Raw genomic sequence first — 22,209 nt, 5'->3', positions numbered from 1 at the left:
TCCTGCTCTCTCCTCCCTTCTTATTATGCTTCTCTCTCCGCATTTCCTTTCCGCCTATGGATGTTGCAACTGAAATGCCCTGTAGTTTTGAAGGGAGACTGACAGTTGAAATAAAAAGTTCAAGGTAGCTATTTTCTTATAATGCCTTTATGGGCACACTTAAACCATAGGAATATAATTTTACATGTTTTAGACTGCACTTAGACTGCACCGTGAGCTAGCCTGTAAGTTCCATTGAACAAAGTGGGGACTCCTTTCTGAGTAAACTAGATTGCACTATTAAAAATAGTCCCGATTTGCGGACAAAAATGGAGATACATCAAAATCAAGGCTTAAACCTATGCTTTTTAGTGAATCTCAACAGTCAGTAGGCTAATACAATTCAATTGGCATTGGACTGAATACCACTCCGACACTACCAGCATTGTTGTAATAAATGTCAATTAAAAACGCTAGTTGTACATTTTTCTCATCATTAGTGTCAGCGCCCAGAGAATTTTAGGAACTCTTCAGCCCAATTGAATGCCATTCTCGATTCTAAACATAAATTTCCATCTGGGACTTGGATGCGCATTCTTTCTGCAGTTGACTTGTCAGAACACGACAGTGCTGGTTGGCATGGTGTCAAATGACTTGGTCCAGTTTCTTCATTGCTGGAAAATGATGGACCACATCCCCTGCCAAATTTCTTCCTGGCCAAGTCAGTGACATTTGTTGGCCATCTGCATATGATAGCTAAACTGGCAGATAGCAAACTTCTGACTGCCTTCAAGAATAGTGTTCTGTTGTCAAGTCTCCATGAGCAAAGGATGCTTATCTAAGATCATATTATGAATATTGCTGAATACAAGCTGTCCATAGGTTTTGTTTTATATAGGAACATATATATAGGAACTTATACTAAGTCAGACCATTGTTCCATCTTGTTCTGACTGGCAGTGGCTCTCCAGGGTTTCAGACAGACATGTCTCCCAGCCCTGCCTGGAAATATTGGAGATTGAACTCACAACCTGCCCCCACAGCAGATGCTCTACCACTGAGCTATGGCCCTTGTTAAGGATACAACTTTTCTCAAGAAAACTAATGGCTTGGGATGGCTGGTAGATGTTTCACTAATGGGAGCTAATTGTTGTAAGATGGCTTAATGAGAAAGATGGCATTACAGAGAAAACTGTAATGAATCCCCCAGCAGCCATTCAAACAGGGCTGAGATCTTTATCAGAGCCAAGAATAGTCTTCTTCCAATGCCAGCCTGGGCAGAACTAACAGCTACAAACATCAGAAAGGAAAGTGAAACTAAATAAAAGTAGCTGCTTTGCCCCTATGGGATAATGTCAGCGCTATTAAACTGTTTAGTTAGGCTTAGAGAACATTCCCAGATGTCAAGGATATGTCAGGATGCAACGAAAGGCATCACTTTGGAGAAGGCGTCACCCGCTCCAACTAAAGGAAAGTATCCGTGGTTCAGTTCAGGGTAACAACAGAAGCAGTTTTCAAAGCAGAGCGAGCTAAAGTGTGAGAATAAACTGAAGGCACCTTGGGATGCAGGTACATCTCACATCCACACACTCATACAGGCAGATACACCTTTTTGTACACACTCCCCTCGTCCTTAGCTGTTTAGATCAGCTGGAGGGCACATCATCCCCTTAACACTCATTAAATGCTCAATCTAATGCACAGGGGTGCATTGCAGCCCTGGGCTCAGCCTACTCCAGTGCTCTGTGTACTTTACTTTTATTTAATTTCAACCTTTTCACTGCCACTGTTAAAACATGGTTGGGTCTTTCATGCCAGAAAGGTTTGCTTGGGGCATATTAGACCTCCAAACCACCCCTGTTCTACATACATATTTAGAAATAAATCAAATACTTTGAACATGTCTAAAGTCTCCAGCGATCTCCAAAAGGAAGTGAAGCCTTAGCACTGCTGCCCCTGGAACTTCTCCCAAATTTGGGAAAGTGGGAACTTTGGGGCAGAGGGGAGGCACAACATTTACTGATATTTCATCCCCTGTCCTGGGCAAACAAGAAACCAGGGCCAAACTGGACAAGACAATCTGAGATTTCTGATTTATTTGTTTTTTAAATGGTTGGGGCAGTGACTCGGGGCGAGACCTTGACCATACCTTTTCCTCATGCTATTTTCCACTTCAAAATACTGCTCTCCAGCACTTGTATGTTTCCATATATAGGTCAAGTAGCAGCAGCGGGGGCGGGCAATTTCGATTTGGAAAATGACATAGGGCGAAAGAGGTTTGAAAAACCCACCTCGCTTTGCGCTATGGCCTCCCGGGGCTGCTTTTTTTTTTTTTTTATAATATATTTATTAAAGTTTTCAAATAAAGCATATATTAGATAAGCACAACTTATCATTGTCCATTTAACATCTCTCAATTGTTACATGGGACTCCCCCACACCTCCCGCATACACTTACATCATTATTAAATTAATTTCAAACAAATTATCATTTAACTCATCTTAATTAATAATCTTAATTTGGTTTGACATATAATTCAGCCTTAAATCTAATTTAATGGTAGACAATTGTCTGCACTGGCATCCAATTCAACACTCAGCCAAATTACAATATTTTTGTAAATAAATCTTAAATTTCCTCCAGTCTTCTTCCATCCTTTCTTCTCCCTGGTCTCGAATTCTGCCGGTCATCTCGGCTAATTGCATATAGTCCATCAGTTGCTTCTGCCATTCTTCCACAGTGGGTAGCTCCTGAGTTTTCCAATTCTTGGCAATTAATATTCTTGCTGCTGTTGTTGCGTACAAAAAGAATGTTCTGTCCTTTTTTAACACGCTCTGGCCGACAATACCCAGGAGAAAGGCCTCTGGTTTCTTAGTAAAGGTGTATTTAAACACCTTTTTTAATTCATTATATATCTTCTCCCAAAAGGCCTTCACTCTAGGGCAGGTCCACCAGAGGTGAAAAAATGTTCCTTCATTTTCCTTACATTTCCAACATTTGCTATCAGACGAATGGTATATTTTAGCCAGTTTAACAGGGGTCATGTACCATCTATACATCATTTTCATCACATTTTCCTTCAACGCATTACATGCAGTGAAGTTCAGCCCAGAGGTCCACAACCTTTCCCAATCTTCAAACATAATATTATACCCAATATCCTGCGCCCATTTTATCATTGTTGATTTTACCATTTCGTCATGTGTGTTCCATTTCAGCAGCAAGTTATACATTCTTGAAAGTACCTTAGTCTTAGGTTCTAACAGTTCAGTTTCTAACTTTGACTTTTCCACTTGGAATCCTAACTTTTTGTCATTTTTAAACACTTCTTTAATCTGAGCATAGTGTAACCAGTCTCGCACTTTGTCTCTCATCTTTTCTAAACTCTGCAATTTCCAGTTGTCACCATCCTTTTCTATTATCTCCCAATATTTTGGCCAGTTGGCCTCCATATTGGCTCTTTTCCGAGCCTTAGCCTCCAGGGGTGACAGCCACCTCGGAGTTTTATTCTCCAGTAAGTCTTTATATTTTGTCCAGACATTAAAAACTGATTTTCTGACAATATGGTTCTTGAAGGCCTTATTTATCTTAGCTTTATCATACCATAAATATGCATGCCATCCAAACGCATTATTAAAACCTTCCAAATCCAAGACATCCGTATCTTCAAGAAGTAACCAATCTTTCAACCAGCAGAAAGCTGCAGCTTCATAATACAACTTTAAATCTGGCAGGGCAAAGCCCCCTCTTTCTTTCGCATCTGTTAATATTTTAAATTTGATTCTGGGCTTTTTGCCCTGCCAGACAAATTTAGAAATATCTTTCTGCCACTTCCGGAAACACTCTGTCTTGTCTACAATCTGCAGTGTCTGAAACAAAAATAACATTTTTGGCAATACATTCATCTTGATGGCAGCTATTCGGCCTAACAAAGAAAGTTTTAGTCTTGACCAACTATCCAAGTCTCTCTTAATCTCTGACCAACATTTTTCATAATTATCTTTAAATAAACTCAGATTTTTTGCTGTTATGTTTACCCCTAGGTATTTAACTTTTTTAACCACATTTAGTTCTGTCTCTTTCTGAAGCTGTTCCAACTCAATATCTGTCATGTTTTTCCCCAAAACTTTAGTTTTTTGCTTATTTAACTTAAATCCTGCCACTCGACCGAAGTTTTGAATCAGTTGTAGAACTCTTTTCAAACTAGACTCCGGCTCCTGTAATGTCAAAACTAGGTCATCTGCAAAAGCTTTAAGTTTATATTGTTTCGCTCCGACCTGAATCCCTTCCACCAACCGGTCCCCCCTAATCATATTCAGGAGCACTTCCAGAACCGAAATAAACAGTAATGGGGAAATCGGGCAGCCTTGTCGTGTACCTTTTTCAATTTTAAACTCTTCTGTAACCACATTGTTAACTATCAGTTTAGCCTTTTGTTCTGAATATATTGCCTCAATCCCGTTCTCAAACCCCCGTCCCACTCCCATTTCTTTTAAATTCCCCTTCATAAATTTCCAAGATATGTTGTCAAAGGCTTTCTCCGCGTCTATAAAAATTAAAACTGCTTTAGTGTTTATGTTTGTTTGTAAAAGTTCCAATATGTCTATGATGTTCCTTGTGTTAGTAAACATATGTCTGCCCGGGAGAAAGCCTGCCTGGTCTTTATGGATTATCTCACTTAAAACTTTTTTAAATCTTCGTGCCAAAACATCTGCAAATATTTTGTAATCCACATTTAAAAGGGAGATGGGACGGTAATTCTTGAGTTGTGTCTTTTCAGTTTCTGACTTTGGAATCAATGTGATAAATGCTTCTTTCCACGATTCAGGCGCCTTCTTCCCCTCCATTATTTCATTACTGACCTCCAACAAAGGTTGTATCAAATAATCCTTCAATGTCTTATAGTAGTTAGAGGTCAGTCCATCTGGCCCTGGTGATTTGCCCTGTTTCAGACTCAGGATGGCCTGTTCAATCTCTTGTCGTGTTATTTTGCCATTTAAAATTGTTCTATTTTCTTCTGACAGCTTTGCTAATCCATTTCTCTCCAAAAATTGTGTAATCTCTATTTCATCTTGTGGCCCTTGAGTATATAACTTTTTAAAATACCTCTGGAAGCACTTTCTAATCTCTCCCGGGTTCTGAATGTTCCTTCCTTCAACCTCTAAGTTTGTTACTGTATTTAATCTTTGTCTCCTTTTCAACTGCCAAGCTAGCAGTTTCCCACATTTATTTGCCGATTCAAAAGTTTTTTGTTTCATTGTTTTAATCTTCCATTCTATTTCCTGATTTATCAGCTTGGAATATTGCGCCTGATAAAGTTTAATTTCTCTCAGAATCGGTTGGGACTTCGGGTTAGATCTTAACTTCTTCTCCAACTCTTTGATACTTTCCAGAATTTTATCTTTCTTTTCATTTTGCAGTCTTTTCTTTAAGGAATTCTGTTGAATCAAGAACCCTCTCATCACAGCTTTACTTGCATCCCAGATAGTTCTTTTTTCCACCGTAGTGTTCAAATTAATCTCAAAATAATCCTTTAAGGTTTTTTGGGCCTTCTTTACAATTCTTTGGTCTCTAAACAGGCCATCATTCATCTTCCATCTAAAGGAGCCGATTGGGATCAATGTCATATCCATTCTCAAGGCGTTATGGTCGGAGCATGTTTTGGGGCAGATTTCCACCTTCCTCACCTTAGGTGCCAGACTTCTAGTTATCCATATTTGGTCGATTCGTGTCCAAGTCAGTTGAGCTTCAGAAAAGAATGTTCCTTCTCTTCCCAGGGGGTTTCTAACTCTCCAGATGTCAACCCAGTCCATATTGTCAGTCATTTCAAAAAAGGTCTTAGGTAGTCTTCCCTCTTTAGTAATGTTCTGGTTCTGTGACTTATCCATATTTGTTGATACGACCCCGTTCATGTCCCCCATCATGATGACGTTGTTGTAATCCAGATAATCCAGCATGGTCTCGTGCAACTTCTTATAAAAATCCGATTTTCCTTCATTTGGAGCATAAATTCCTAATATCAAAATTTTTTCTCCTTGATACTGTACTTCTATTGCGAGGATTCTTCCACTTTCATCTTTAAAGAGAAATTTTGGTGAAAGGCTCTCTTTTGCATAGATCACTACACCTCTCTTTTTAACTGTATCCGATGATATAAATTCTTGACCAAGCCTTTTATTTATTAACACCTTTCTATGGAGCCTAATCACATGTGTTTCTTGTAAGCATATAATGTCCAATTGTTCCTTTTTTAAAATATGAAAAATTTTAGACCTTTTTTCGGGACTGTTACAGCCATTTATGTTCCAGCTCAAAAGCTGCAGAGACATCCTGGATAGGTCTGGTTATTCTTTCTGGGGTGGTACCTTGTTCTCCGGTCCTTGAGGATCCGAGGGGGCGGGCTCCTCTGGAAGTTCTGGCGCTGGCAATCCAAGTCCTTTGTGGAGGTCTTCTCCGTGTGCTCCCAAAAACTTGTCTCTATCTTCCACTGTTTTGATTTTGATCTTTCTCCCTCTGTAGGTAAAGGATAATCCTTGTGGAAACTCCCACCTGAAGATAATTGCGTTGCTTCTCAACAGTCTTGCCAATTCCGTGTAGTTAGATCTAAGGTCCAGCAACTGCTTAGGAATGTCCTTGTAGATTTCAATTCTCTTGCCCAAAATGTCTAGTGACTTTTCGTAGTGCAGGCCCAAAATCTTGTCCCTTTCCTCCTTTGATCTCAGTGTTATCAAACAATCTCTGGGCTTCTCTGTCCTTCTGACTCTGCCAAGCCTGAAAGCAGATACAATTTTAAAGTCTTTTTCCTCTAACTTCCAAAACTTGGCAAATTCCTTAGTTAGAAATTCAATAAAATTATCTTCTTCCACCTCTGGTATTGACCGTATCCTCAAGTTGGTCTCCCTGTTTCGCAGTTCTGTCATCAAAAAGTAAATCTGATGTTCTCCAACTTGTTTGCTGAGTGGTCTTACTTCTTTCTCAAGTTCTTCCAATCTTTGACTAGTATCTTCAGCCAGTTTACGATTTTCACCTACAGCCTCCTTTAATTCTCCAATAGACTGGGCATTCTGTGCAACTTGTCCAGTCAGCTTATTCAAGCTTTCTGTGTTCTGTTCAATTTTAGCTGTATGCAAATCAGCCTTCTTGTCCAGAGCCTCCAGTTTCTCCAAAATTTTCTCCAAGACAGAGCTACTTGTCCCTGAAGCCATATCTCCCAGGTGCAGCTCCTCTGTCTCACCCTCCCCTGCCTGTATTAGGGAGGCCACCTCTATGTCTGGAGGATCCCGGGGCTGCTTTTAACTCAAAACAATTGATGGCAGGAGATTCAATCACAGATCTCTCACCATTTTGTCTAGTTGAGCCCTGAGAATGAGTATGTGATGCAACTGAAGCAAGGATGATGCAACTGCCCCTCTCTTCCCCTTAATAATGTATTTTTAAAAGATAGAACGAAAAACATTATCAGAGCACCAACATTTAAGCGAACAAACAGTTCTTCCTCTGCACCATCACATCCAGACGAATGGTTCTACTGGCAGGTTGCATTTGCAATTTAGGAAAGAAATGCACCATTTCTCTCTCTAAATATTTATATCTTTCTACATTGCCTTTTAAAGGCTGTAGAAAAGGAACAGGGCAATTGTCTGGAGACTATATCCAGCCTTGGTCTATTCTGGTAATGACAAAAGCAATTCACTGGAAGAAATGTGTGCCGCCACCATTACAAGCAAGATCAGCTCCTGGATCAAAACCCCAAGTACAAAAATTGAACAGCCCTTTTTTCATGCAGAAATCCCTGAGGAAATGTACGTGCAAGCACATTAAAATTGCATGGCCCTCGGCTGAGTGACAGCAGCTTGTACAGCTGTTATTGGAACACAATTCTGGATACAACAGAAGCAATGGTTAAGCCGGGAAAACTGATAGCAGGCTGAATACACCTTAACTGCATTATACGTGTTGGCAATCGCTGCCACACACCTTGGGCCATACATATCGCAGCATTTCAGGCATTCGGATAAAAGGAATGTAACTGTGGGGGTAGTGATACAGGAAGCACAGTGCATGGATTTTGGAAGGAATCCAGTCTGCAAGGAATCCAACCATGGACTTCCTGCTAGAATGTCATAGGTAGGGCTATTCTATGTAGAGAGTAGTCAAAATGTATGCAGAACTGCCTCACAGCCCTCTGCTGCAGCCATGTCTGTGGAATGAGTGTAGGTTGGAGCCCGCCAAGGTGCCTCTGAATGGATGCTAATTCATAAAAGAGCCCTGTTGGGTCAGCCCAAAGGCCCTTCTAGTCCAACATTACAGGGCCCAACCGGAAGCCTTTAGGGATTCTCCAAGCAAGACCTGTTGTAGTTCTCAGCCTCTGAATAAGGCTGGTAGCTGTTGATACTTATCTGCCACAAATTTGTCTAATCCTCTTAAAGCCATCCATATTGGTGACCATCTCGTGGGAGTGAATTTCATAATGCAACTCTGCACCATGCAAAGTACAGTGGTACCTTGGGTTACATACGCTTCAGGATACATACGCTTCAGGTTACATACGCTTCAGGTTACAGACTCTGCTAACCCAGAAATAGTACCTCAGTTTAAGAACTTTGCTTCAGGATGAGAACAGAAATCATGCTCTGGCAGCATGGCAGCAGCAGGAGGCCCCATTAGCTAAAGTGGTGCTTCAGGTTAAGAACGGACCTCCTGAATGAATTAAGTACTTAACCTGAGGTATCACTGTAGTGCTTTGTTTTGTTTCTTCCAGCATTCAGTTTCATTGGATGACCATGGGCTCTCAAGTATTATGAGAGAGGGAGAATAATCGTATGGACTTCTATTGTATTCTTCCTTACATTTTCTCCAATCTGAAAAACCTGAAACATCATGACTTTTCCTCATAGGGGAGTTGCTGCTCCAGATCCTTGATCATTTTGGTTGATCTTTCCCACACCATTTCCAGCTCTACGGTATCTTTTTGAAGTAAGGCGACCAGAATTGACCGCAGCATTCCAAGTGTGGTCTCACCATAGATTTGTACAATGATATTGCCAGTTTTATTTTCAATCTCACAGTAATATGGAATTCACCTTTCCACCGCTGGGTCAACATCTTCATCAAGCTGTTATCCACTGTGACCCCAATGGCCAGTTTTTGGTCAGTTACTGCCACTTCAAACCCCATGGACATAGATGTGAAATTTGGGGTTTGTTTGTTTACCCACTGTGCATCGCTTTAGACTTGTTTACATTGAATGGCTTTTCCCTTCCACTGCTTATTCACTTAGTTTGGAGAGAGCCTTTTGGAGCTCTTTGCGATCATTTTGTTTCGACCACCGTGAATGATTCGGTAACTCTGGGAAATGTGGTTACCACAGTGCTAACCCCTAGCTCTAAATCTAAACGAACAAGTTAAAAAGCACAGGTCTGGATACTAATCCTTGAGGGACTCCACTTAATGTGCATCTTAATTCACATTAATGTGTTTTAAATGTGCAACTCTTTACTACATTTTTCTTGGCGTTCATCCTAATGTGCATGCAGCAGAGCCTCTGTATCCTCCACTGGCAGATAGAAGGGCCACAGCTTAGCTTTCCATACAGACAATCCTAGATTTGATTCCTGGCAGGCAGGGCTCGAAGAGACCTTGGAGGGCCACCACCAGTTCATAAAACATTACTGTTCAATGGCCTGACTTGGTGTTCACATTGTATTTAATGCTTAGAATTAAGATGACCAGGAAAGTTCATTTCAAATAGGGATCTCTCACATGAAGAGGTGTGTGATAATTGCATGGATCTAATGCCAAAACTAATATTACTCAAAATCCTCTATTACAACATTTTAAACAAAATTGGCTTAAATATGTATTTATTTTAAAAAATATACCCCATGAGTTTTCCCCATACTTGTGCTTGCAAAGTTTGTTTCTTTTCCTTGTGCTGAACGCTGGCAATCTAGGTGTTTCTAAATGTAGAACAGGTGTTTCTAAATGTAAAAACATATATAGTGCAATTTTTGAGAAAAATAAACTGTGGTTGAATTTTTTTGAATGCAACCTTCATCCTCCAACCTCTGCTGTATTTGCCATATACTTTCTTTTTCGTTTTTGCCATTGATTTGCAATGAACTTTTATAGCTCAAGCACAGCTGGCTGAAATTTTTCGGAACATGCAGTACAGAAGTTTTCAATTAAAATGTCCCTGGGGGTATGTCCTATAGTACTAGCTCTAACAGCTCTTACTTTGTATTTGAGGGAAATGATCAGATGGAACAACATCCCTTGAATGAAAACAGGCAGGGAACTTCTTCAGGAAACAGAATGACATTTTGAAGCCATTGGGGGAAAACACATTGCTTTCCAATTGTCATAGACAAAAAAAAGAAAAGAAAAAGAAATGCAGTCAAACTTCACTCATCCTAATATAATAGAGATCGCTCCCACTTGTACATATCATATCATATCATATTGGCATTAATTATGTGGGATACTGAATATTAGATCATAGAATAGACTAACTGAAATCAATAGACCTACATAGCAAGGCATGGTCAGTAACCTTGTGGCCAGGCCCTAGTCTAGAGATTTCCCCTTGATTCTGGTAATTTGGTGGTATTATGCAACTTCCAGGTTCCCCTGAAGAAAAATCATCGGTCTTTATCAGAATAAGACAGATAACCCAGGCAGCACAGGTCACCAGTGCTCAGCCAAAGTTCAAATCCAACTCCGATCTACTTTTGCAAAAAAATGTTATCAGCTACCCTTTATACATTTACAAGGCACTATAGTGAGGCAGATTATTCTCTTGCCACAAGGATTCATAATATAGGGCTGCCATACATCTGGAATTTCCTGGATATAGCCGGGATTCATCTGTCAAAAATGGCGTTTGGGCAGAATTTTCAAAAAGCAGTTAAAATGTCTGGCCATATCGGAAGTGTTAGAAGTGTTGATTTTTTTTGCCTAATTTCCTTAAAAAATAGCTTAAAAACAACAACTTTTGTATCTGGTGTGGATGAGTGAACAACAGTTATAACTACCTATACAGAGGAATAGCCATGATTGATTTATGTACTTATTAGTCCCTTTACATGAAGGAAGATTGGTGCAAGTTCATATAAAACCTAAGAATTCCCTAGTCTTTCTGGAAGTAGGCACCCATTTTAACTCCCAAATCCTTAACTGCTTTGTCAGTCATTAAGAGCAGCCTTCCCAAACTAGATGTCTTCCATATTTTTTGGACTACAACTCCCATGATCCCCAGACTATGACTATGGCTGATGTAAGTTGTAACTGAAATCATCTGGAGGACACCAGTTTTGGGAATGCTAGTTAAGAGAACAAAGAGTTTAAATCTTTGCCATTGTGTGGACATGTGTGTGACAGAGTGCTAGTTGAGTGCTGGCTCATATTTCAATGCAAAGCTTTAAAATCCCTCGTGGCCATTAGATTATGCATTCAAGCCACTTTGTCTACTGTCAAGGAAGAATGGAACGCAGTGACAGAGGTACGCTTTCCAAAATTAAAGTCTATGCTTTCTGTTTTGTCACTCACTCTCCAAAGAATCCACTAATAGTCTGGAATCATTAGTACATAATTAGTTCCTCATGTCTTGTCAAAAGGCACGCCTGACTTATGTTTGACAAAGTGGGTGGAAGAGCATTGATGCTGTCAGGGCAAATCTGGCAAAACCAAAGAGGCTTCCACATCTTCGCCTTGGACCTAGTGGAAAGGATGGAGGCCTCCTTTTCCTTCTACTCTCTCCTCCAAACCCACCTTTTCTGTGGAGCATTTGGCACAACCACCTACTCCCCTTGCCCTACTGTTACGAAACCTAAATACATACACAGTCATACCTCGGAAGTCGAACGGAATCCATTCTGGAAATCCGTTCGACTTCCGAAAACCAGTGTGGCTTCTGATTAGCTGCAGGAAGCTCCTGCAGCCAATCGGAAGCTGCGGAAGCCCCGTCGGATGTTCAGCTTACAAAAGAACATTCGAAAACTGGAACACTCACTTCCAGTTTTCGATCGTTCAGGAGCCGGAACGTTCGACTCCCAATGCATCTAGGAGCCGAGGTACGACTTTACTATCTACATACATAATAATGCATATTCTCCCTGTTTACTGTGCTACCATTTCACCTTTCTTTCATCTGTCACCTCCCTTTGCAAAGTGAATTAAAAACCCTCTGGGCAAAGGCCTGTCCTTGACTATTAGTCATACTGACTGGGGCCAATGGAAGTCCAGCCACAATGGGGGTCTCAGGTTCCCTACCACTACTGTAAAGAGTCATGCACCCTGAAGCCACTATCTAAGATAAATAAGAAAAATAAATTAACCTTTTTTGTCCACCAGCTACTGGTGGCAGCCAGCTGTGATGGGAAGTTCCTTTGTAGGACTCCTGATATATGAATGATTATGCCTGAATATATACTATAGATCCAGGCTATGTCCTCTTTCAATGAAAATCTTCAGCGGAAAGGTCAATGGAAAGCAGAAAATATAGTGTGACAAAATTGGTAACATGTATAAGTCTAATAAGAGCTATATTTCCCTTGCTGCTTTTCATGGAGTTCCTGGCTCCTTTATCTGAATGCCTCAATCTCTCCATAAACTGGGTGACTGCTGAGTTATTACCTATCTCTAACGTCTTGTCATCTCACACACCTGCTCATGCGTCTCACATCTTTCCTCTGCAGCAGCTTCATATATAGAGGAGATCTGAAGCTCACAACATCAAGGAGGAGATGCTAGAAGATTTAGCCTGCTGGAATTTGAGATTGGTACAAGCCTTTGATTGGGAGTTAGGGCCATGTATGTGACAGACTGCTCTTGGCTAAGGTAACTCATTACAAAGTCTTCAAAGGGACTTCTTAAATAAAATAAAAAAACTATAGCTCACCTTTGAATTCCTTGCATTTCCAAAAACAGAAGCTTGGCATGGGAGCATTTAGTATGCTTTACTGTGTCTTTAAACCAGATGACAACCTCTAGATCATGAATAAGAGGCTATCTGACTCATAGGTCTAGGGCAGTGGTTGAAATCTGTCCTGTACAAGTCACATCAAAAGGCAGTCATTAAGCAATTTCCAGATATTTCAATGGGGATTCCACAAAACATGTTTTCTGTCAAATCTGCACTTTATCTTCCAACATCCTAAATACTAATAAAAAGTGCTGAAATTGTTTTTTTCACATCCAAATACCAAGCCTTGTGAAACATAACTGAAAACACATATAACAAGGGCATCAGCAGATTTTAATTTGATATTTGTTTATTTGTTAAGATGCCTGTTTTCTTCTGCTTCAGCGGTGGGCTGCTGGTTTCTATGTAAGAACCAGTCTAGCCAGCAGCTACTCAAGGCATAATAGGTTTACTCCTCATCGTGAACCTGAAATACATTATAAAATATGACAACACAGTTTAGGCTCAACAGAAATGACTGCATGGCTTTTTAAAGCAACAATCCTTTACACACTTCCTAGGAAAGATGGCCCACTGAATTCATCCTTAATTTCCTATGTGGAATGCATTTTTGTGTAGGAGGAATGTACAATATAGACAGAAAGTTCAACTAATTTATTCTTTACTCTGGTCTGCTGCTTTAGCTCCCCACTCCCCGCAATTGGCCAGTTCAAATGGAAATTTTGGTGGGCAATCCCACAAGCCCTTTCAGCCAGCCGGGGACGATTAAACTGGCCAGCCATGAGGAAAATAATGTTTTCCATTGTGCCCCAGGGAGCGCTGGGTTGAGCTGCAACCGCTGCCCCACCAGAATTGGGGTGAGTGCCCATTCTCTTCTGGTGTGCAAGTCAGGGGTGGAGCTTGCTATCCCTGCCCCACACATGTATGTTCTACCTGATTACATTACATGTAAGAGGGCCAAGTGTAGGAAGCAGATGTGTAGGTAACTGAGGGCTGCCACATGGAAGATGGAACAAGCTTGTTTTCTCCTGCTCCAGAGGGTAGGACTCAAACCAATGGATTCAAGTTATGATAAAGGGGATTCTGACTAAACTTCAGGAAGTACTTTCTGACAGTAAGAGCTGTTTGACAGCAGAACAGGCTCCCTTGGAAAGTGGAGGACTCTCCTTCCTTGAAGGTTTTTAAACAGAGGTTGAACGGCTGAGATTCCTGCATTACAGGGGGTTGGGCTAAGTAAACTGCACTATAGGGAATGAGGCTATGAAGGGGACTTTTTGAGCCAGTCTGTCCACATACCATGGGAGGTAGGAAAGGGAGATATTCTGGAAATATTTGGGCAGAAAGTTTTCCTGGCTTTAAAAGGGAATCTGTGTCTTTAAGAACTGTGTGGAATGGAGAGGCTGAGTAAGGGTCTAGTGTTGTGGTGATAAACAAAGTTGCAGCTTCCTCAACGTTATTAAAAAGCATAGCATGTTTCTTCAGATATTAGGTGCTGGCAGGATTAAAATGTAAGAATTATGAATAACCTCCATTTTCAAGATATCAATAAGTTGTTTTTTTTTAAATGTTGTGTTTTCTATTTGCATTTTATCTGCATGGATTTCTGCTGCCCAAACAAATGTGGAAAAGTAAAATGAAGGATAAATCTCTTTACTAAAACTTGGCTTTGGGTGTTTGGTGGAGTGTTGTTTTTCTTGTCGCCTGAAAAACTTCTGGAAGAATTCTATTAATATTTTTTGCATAATGATAAGCCTACCGTGCATGTGATTATTGTTTACTGTGTCACCTCTCTCTATTTGGGAACCCTAAAAGGCAAGAGCGTGATAATGACTTATAGCTACATACATTATGCTCATCCCACAGGATTTACTTCTAAGAGCAGAAGCAGGCAATGTCGAATCTTTTCATATGTTTGAATGATAGCATGTACACAGTCCCCCATCTATTAACCAGATCTTGCCCCCTGTCCAACACCTGCATTTAGCACTGCTTGACCTGCATGCGGAAATGCACTTCTACTTGTGAGTAGCATTCTTTTGGTAATGTTTGAAAAACAGGAAGAGGAGCTAAATGGTTTTGATTTGGGGGGGAAGTTATCCGCCTCCAAGTTTCCAAAAATTGCTAGGAACTGCCACCTCCACTGTGCATTACAAAATCACAACAGGGATTTATTATAGCGTTGTAACTGCTGGTAACAAGAAGCAACAGGCAATGTGGGCACTTTCCTCACCTGCAGTGGAAATGGTTGTGAGTCTCTGACTATTACAGACATCATGTGAAGGAGGAAGTTTTGCTGCTTCACTCAGGTTGAAAGCGATTATGTTTTCTACCTTAGTGTCACCCCGTGGAGCTCTCAGAATGGTGGCCATGACAACAGCATCATAGGATTATGCAATATGGATGTCGGCCAGAACAGGCTTCCTTCTTAGCCTCTACTGTTCTATGGGGACTTTCATTTATATTAGTGAATAAGATTTTTCTCAATACCCATCATTAGAGAAAATAATGTTGATATAACCAGAAACTATGAGTTGCAGCTGCCAAAATAATGCAAATAAACCAAGGTTGTTAACTGCTAGTTTTAGCTGGTTTTAGGATGTAATCCAAATCCTAACAAAATCATTGTCAACCCTCCACATTGATTTTAATAGATCTGGATTGCACCTTTGAGGATTAATTCTTATATTAATTACAGTAGCTCCAAAGGCATCATTACATGGGCAAAACATAGAGTTTGTGTGATTAATATGTGTTGGGCATTATCCGGTTTTGCCTAGACTAAATTAATATATTGATACCATGCAGTTTGGCTTGGAATAACAAGCATTCCACAACAGAATGGCTTCCTGGAGTCTGCAGTGTTTCATTCACAGCTGTGCCTTTGTAGTGTTATTTGCTGCATACCTTGCTCAGCTGTAAACTGTCAAGAAACATTCAGCCTTCAGTGCTTCTTGGCTGCATTTTGGGACCTCAGGAGTCAACCCATCAGGCTGGAATTGCTGCCCCTTCTCCCAAACTGGGCAGGCAGAGGAGAAATAGGAAAGACTATTCCAAGTATGCAGGCACATAGATGGGTTGTCTGAGATGCAGGCCCGCAAAATCCTCACCTCACTCCAATGTCCTGCCCTGCTTTTCTGAAGGTTCTACCAGAAACATTCTCCCCCGATTCGCTTGACATACCTTTTTTATGCCAATATCTCTTGACTTGGTCCTGAGCTTATTGACCTGGGATTCAGCTATTTCGGCTCGTTCTTCAGCATCATCCAACTCATGCTGCTGCTTCCTGTACTTTGCAAGGTACTGGTTGGCTTGAGCTTCCTGGTAGAAGGGAGAAAAGAACATCAAAAGTGCTTTGCCTCCATAATCTAGCAAGTAGTGGACCTTCCACTATTTGTGAAAAGCATTCGTGAGTCAGTGGTAAACATTTCATGGAACTTTGTGGGATTTGCTACACAGGAAAGGCAATTTCATCTTTAAAAGTCTATCTGGGAGGCCATCAGTGATCAGTCAGAGAGTTTTGTAGATGGCCGGTAGTGATTTCAAGCCTTTAATTGGAAAGCAAACAGCGTAGAAAAATTCCACATTCTGTGGTGAAGAAATAGCAAATTGCTCTAGACCAGCCTTTCTCAACTTGTGGGTCCCCAGATGTTGTTGAACTACAACTCCCACCACCCCTAGCTAGCAAGGCCAGAGCTCAGGGATGATGAGAGTTGTAGTCCAACAACATCTGGGGACCCACAAGTTGAGAACCACTGCTCTAGACCCTCAAGTTGTGCTATTATCACAAAGGCCTCCAAGACTAAATAAGGCAACCTTTGATGCCCTCTAGATGTTATTGGACTACAACTCCCATCATCTCCAGCCAGCAAGGCAAAAAGTTAGAGATAGGAATGGAAGAGAAATCTGATTCAGTTTACATTTAAAGATGAGCCTATGAATTTTTCACTTTCCAAAATAATGCATGAACTGAAACACTCATCCTTTGATATTTGCACATATCCAACTTTGGCAATGCAGTTCGCCAGCCACGTAATGTGAACAAAAAATGCATATAACTGTAGTAAAATGTCCATAAAAACAAATGCATTAGTAAACATAACATAACCATGCATTATATTAGGGGAAATTATTTTGCAAAAATGTGTATTTTAGACAAAATGGCTTATTAAAAAAAATGTAAATTAAGAGAAATTCACACTAAATGCTGGTGATCTTCCGCAAAGATTTTTTAAAAATTGCAGGCTGATGTGGAGATGTGGAACTCAAGAGAGAAATAAGAATTGATAGAGTCACCCATCTAAAGTCAGGGATAATGGAATTCAAGAACATTTAGAAGACACCAAGTTGGGAAAGACATATCCATAGACTCCATAAACAGTTCCATAATCATCCTTGTGACTTAATCCAGAAATGTAAGCATCTGAGTTTACAGGAATGCTCAGCAACAGATTTTACTGCTGTAAGTAGGCCTGCCTCGCCCTTTGAGAACTCTCATTCTAGGCAGAAAGCCATGTGAAAGTTGCTTGTACAGCCAGTGGCTGTGCTATGGAACTCCAAATATGTTGAGACACTTTTAGTAAACACATACTACTTTGTTTCAGATCTTTAGTGCATTAAGTCAAGATCTGTCTGTGATATTCGCTGAAGCGAAAACGGGAATACAGAGTGAAATGTTTTCTGACAGCAGCATCATTTTGTCAAGCACTGGAATGCCTAGACAAATGATTCTGTACCAAAGTATCGTTCATTTTCCATTCTGTGAGATGAAACTGTATTTAGATTTGTTGTAGATAATGGAATGCAGCAGAAACATCATCCTCTCTGTTTTTGGTAAGAGATGCAGCATGCGTGCTGTTGTGTATGAAGCCAAAACTTCACCACTCCCACGTAAGACGGCAGTATCAGCAGATGAGAAGGAATGTGCAAGGTTCCAGGAGTACAAAATAACTGGAGAAAGTAGCCTTAAAGGTTGTGAGAACCAATCAAGACGGCCTAGTCAGGACTGAGTGTGCCCAGTGACCATGAAATGCTGCCTAACCCTTTTTCCAAGGTAGGAGAGAGGTATACATAGAAAACTAGCAGGGAGGAAAATGGAATGAAGTCTGACAGAATGAGGCATGATTGACAGTGAATTGGGGTGCTTCACAGTACAGCAATTTGCTGAAGGTCTGCATCCTTATTTCTTAGGGGGAAGAGATGGGATTTAAAAAAAAAAAAATACAGCAAATATTCCAAAACTGAGAAGCTTCTGTGCTTTTTTTTTTTTTTTTAAAAAAAACTGTTTATGGAAACTGAACAAAATTATGTAACTGTGCCTAATTTATTTGTGCTTCCAATTCAAGTTTTTCTTGTTGTAAAGTTAGATCTTTTGGAAAGATCTGGTGTGGCTGAGGAAAAGAAACCATGTTAAAAATTGGAGTTTGGAAACATTCTGGACTTAGGATCAAAGCACAGCTCTCTGTGCCCCACAGTTTTCAAAATCATTAGTAGGAGATTTACATGTACTCTCTAAACTTTCCTCCATGCTTTTGAAGGTACAAGAAATGTACTTTTCAAAAAGGGAAGAGAAATTGCTGCAATGTTCAGGATTCTGAGGCGATTTGATGATACCATTTTGTGCGGCGTTGTTGTCACACATCAGCAGTTTCTTCCTTTCCCAGTTTGAATAATACAACTCCAGTCAGAAATTAGGTGAACTGCTGATTTGATAAGAGCCACACATTACACTGTACCAACTTACAGCTTCTTCTGCTTGATGCTTGTAGCTTTTCACTTTCACCTGCAGCTTATCAATCAGCTCCTGCATCCTTGTTAAGTTCTTCTTGTCTTCTTCTGCCTTTGTAGAACAAATAGGAAAAAAATAAGTTGAGTGTTAACTTGGTAACCATCCACTTCTCAGAGTTAGATAGCTTGTTTCACTGGAACTAAGAAACTCTATCTAATTTTTATCCTAGCCTTCCTCCAATGAGCTCTGGATGACTTAAATTGGGTCATTCCATTTTATCTCACAGAGATCCTCTTGAGATTTCTGCTGATAGTGAGTTGCACAGTGAACTTCACCCAGAAAAATGTGTGGTTGAACAAAGATTTCGAACCCAAATTTTGTAAGTCTGGTACTCAGCTGCAACTTTTGTAAGTCCGGTACTCAGCTGCAACATACTAGCTATAGGGATGCTTGGAGAATTCCATTGACCTCTCAGCTACCAGTCCTCATTCTCATTTCCTTGCTTCAGTGTTTCCTGGAATGAGTCAGAGGTTCAGGCAGAGGAAGAGACAGAAACTGAGGAGTGCTGGTGAGATAAGAACATTTCCTCCTTTGACTCAGACATCTCTCTGTCCTTCATCCCACAAAGCTATTTTAGTCAGCATGGAGATGAAAGAGCCAGAAGGAAAAGAAAAGTGGTAGAGAATCGCCTGCAGGCTGTTAGCTGCTGCCTATAACATATAAAGTCTTTGGTAATGCTGCTTTACATCAGAACAAGTTTCTGTGATTGGAAATTACGTGTATTTGTCCTAGCGCAATATTTCAGCTCACCCACTTTAGTTATTATTACCTGGTATGTCAACTCTTTGATGCGCCTTTCATATTTGCGGACTCCTTTCTGAGATTCCGTATTGCGGCGGGCTTCTGCCTCTAGTTCATTTTCCAGCTCGCGGACCTGCAGCAGAATCAAAAGCGTTTATGTGCTCCTGTTGGGCTCTGCCTCATAGGAATAGCTCAAAGAACTTAGGTCTTCAGAATGTGCTTTATAAATATCTATTCAAAAGCTTTTGGCACGTTTGTTGAGTGCTCCCTTTACATCATTCTCCAGCACTTAGCATTTCAAAATAAAACATTACTACTCTAGCCAGAACTGAGCTCCCGTTTTAAAAATGAACATGCCAACCATTTTCCAAGGAGGCTGACACAACAGGTTCTAAAGGTGGACTCTTAGAAGCCTACCCTGGATTCCAGTTTTTGAATCTGCTTCTTGCCCCCTTTTAGAGCAATTTGCTCTGCTTCGTCCAGTCTCTTCTGTAGATCTTTAATGGTCTGTTCCATGTTCTTTTTCATTCGCTCCAAGTGAGCACTGGTGTCTTGCTCTTTTTTCAGTTCTTCGGCCATCATTGCTGCCTATAATAACATAAATGTGTGAAACGCCACCCCAAACAAACAACGAGTCCCAATGATTTTGGCAATTTGAGACAACTACAAAATCCTGGGAAATATCTATAACAGGAGGAAGGGCTACAAATCCTATCATGCATGACCATTGTACATGCTGGCTGGGCCAATGGGAGTTGGAGTCCAACAGCATTTGGTGGATCACAGGTTCCCTCGATCTGGAGAAAGTAATGAACCATTTCTAGGACTTAGGGCTCATCCAGCCTTGCCTTTGCCCTACCACTCCCCCCCCCCAAAAAAAAACTGAATTGGAGCAAACATAAATAAAATTTTCTCAAGATTGATGTGGGCTCTGATTTATTGCCAAAGGGTGTGTTTCCCAGGGACAAAACCTCTTGGACCCATGCTTCTGAGGCATGGGACAAGCACAAGGCTGGATGAGCCCTTAGTCTAAAATTTTATTTATAACTTCATGTAGTATAATTAAGCACAATGTGAGTTGTTGTACACCTTGGTATTATGTACGGATATCACTTTATGATATCCCTACACTTGAGCCATCTTCTATTTAAGCTGTAACTGAACACATTTGTAATTATCACGAGAGGTGACAATAGGAAAAATCCAAAACAGACACAGTTAATATTTCAGAGAGGCAAATGCTTCTCCCACCCAATTTAGGAACACTGCTGTTATTCTACCAATTTTCACCAAATTTCACATCTGGGTTTTTGAAATACAGTGAAAGCCAATCTGCATGAAGATATATGGGGAGAAAAGGTCACTTTCACTATAAAAATGCCAAACATCCTTCTAAATTATGATAGATGTTCTAACATATATGACTTCTGATGACAACAGATCACCACTGCTAGTGAGTCTAAATAAATAAATTTTCACCATCCCTGACTTGCCAGCATGCAAAGCAGTACTTAATTCAGAAACGAAAACCATGGGCAACAAAAGATCAGCAAACCAGGAAGAATAAGACTGGACATCTGTGCAAGCAGGAATAAGCTGTCTACTTACATCAGTGATTGCTTTTTTGGCCTTTTCTTCGGCATTCCTGCACTCCTGGATGGCTTCCTCCACTTCATTTTGCATTTGAGAGATATCAGTCTCCAGCTTCTTCTTCTGGTTGATCAGGCTTGTATTCTTGAGTTTGAAAGGAAGAGGAGAAAGGAAGATCCTTCAGGGACACATGATCATCTTTATCACCTAGGACTAATGCTACACTGAGGCTATTCACACATTGTTCCTGGGGGTGGGTGGGTATAATTCACAAATTATACTTGGGTGCACAAGCGAATGTGTTTCATTAACTACCTTTGTAGTTCCTAGGCAGACAATAGAATTAGAAATATAGAACAGACCAAAAGTATCACTAATGCCACGTTTTTGATTTAAGATAGAATCAGAATATCTACCATTGGTCATACTCAGAACAGACCTAGTGAAATGTATGGACATGCAGCTTAAAGCCATTGATTTAAATTGTCTACTCTGAGCAAGATTAGTATTGAATATTACCCTCGGTTTTCAGCATCAGAATTTATGAGAAATTAATTCAGTAGTGTAGGTATGTCTTTTGCTTTTTACACCTGATGTGAAAAAAATGACATCTGAAAACATCCCTCATCAAAGTAACCCGAATATCACTTAACCCACTTCTCTGGGTAATTAAGCACACAATCAGTATTGAACAGATACTTTTATGCTAATCTGTGAAAGAGAGAGCTAGAGTGTGATTGAGCCAAAATGATGCATTTGTAAATCTCATTATTTCCATAAGAAAGATTTACAATTAACTGTTACCTGCTAAAATAATTGGATTTAAAGGTAGTTAATATTGGCTGGATCATGTCCTGATCTCAGTATGGTTGACGACAGCAATAAGGAACATAATGTCTGTGCCAAAACGGCTAATGTTTTATTATCAACTCAGCTGTTTCATATTGGAAAGTTCTCAGAAGTGGTGGTCGCTGTCATATTTTTGAAACTTGGACATTGAAAACATTTTTAGCAATAAAGAAAGGCTATATTTATTGAGAACAGTCCACTCTAAGGCACAGTTCACTCTGAACAATATAGGTAAGGCCAATTTTAAAACAATGGAACCTGGGTAAATACTCTAAACTCTCCCTTGACAAGGATGAGTCTTTAATGTTATTGTAGCAGAGACTGGGATAAGCGAAGAGTAAA

At 40.3% G+C, this 22,209-nt stretch overlaps 1 protein-coding gene across 2 annotated transcripts in view; it reads right to left on the bottom strand.

Moving 5' to 3' along the window:
- Positions 1-13,233: 13,233 nt before the first annotated feature.
- The window catches only part of MYH15 (myosin heavy chain 15), a 95,231-nt gene continuing 86,255 nt past the window's right edge, over positions 13,234-22,209 (bottom strand). For both annotated transcript variants that reach the window (XM_083611367.1, XM_083611368.1), the window contains exons 39-44: positions 21,037-21,162; positions 19,846-20,016; positions 19,457-19,561; positions 18,643-18,738; positions 16,083-16,220; positions 13,234-13,368 (exon numbers count right to left, since the gene is read on the bottom strand). In XM_083611367.1, the coding sequence (XP_083467493.1) occupies positions 13,351-13,368; positions 16,083-16,220; positions 18,643-18,738; positions 19,457-19,561; positions 19,846-20,016; positions 21,037-21,162 (654 nt within the window). In that variant the 3' untranslated portion in view covers positions 13,234-13,350. The remainder of the gene's footprint in view (positions 13,369-16,082; positions 16,221-18,642; positions 18,739-19,456; positions 19,562-19,845; positions 20,017-21,036; positions 21,163-22,209) is intronic.

This window comes from Podarcis filfolensis, assembly GCF_964270895.1.
Source record: "Podarcis filfolensis genome assembly, chromosome: 4".
Classification (NCBI taxonomy): Eukaryota; Metazoa; Chordata; class Lepidosauria; order Squamata; family Lacertidae; genus Podarcis; species Podarcis filfolensis.
The sequence above is the reverse complement of the archived record's forward strand: the minus strand, read 5'-3'. Positions and strand labels throughout refer to the sequence as shown.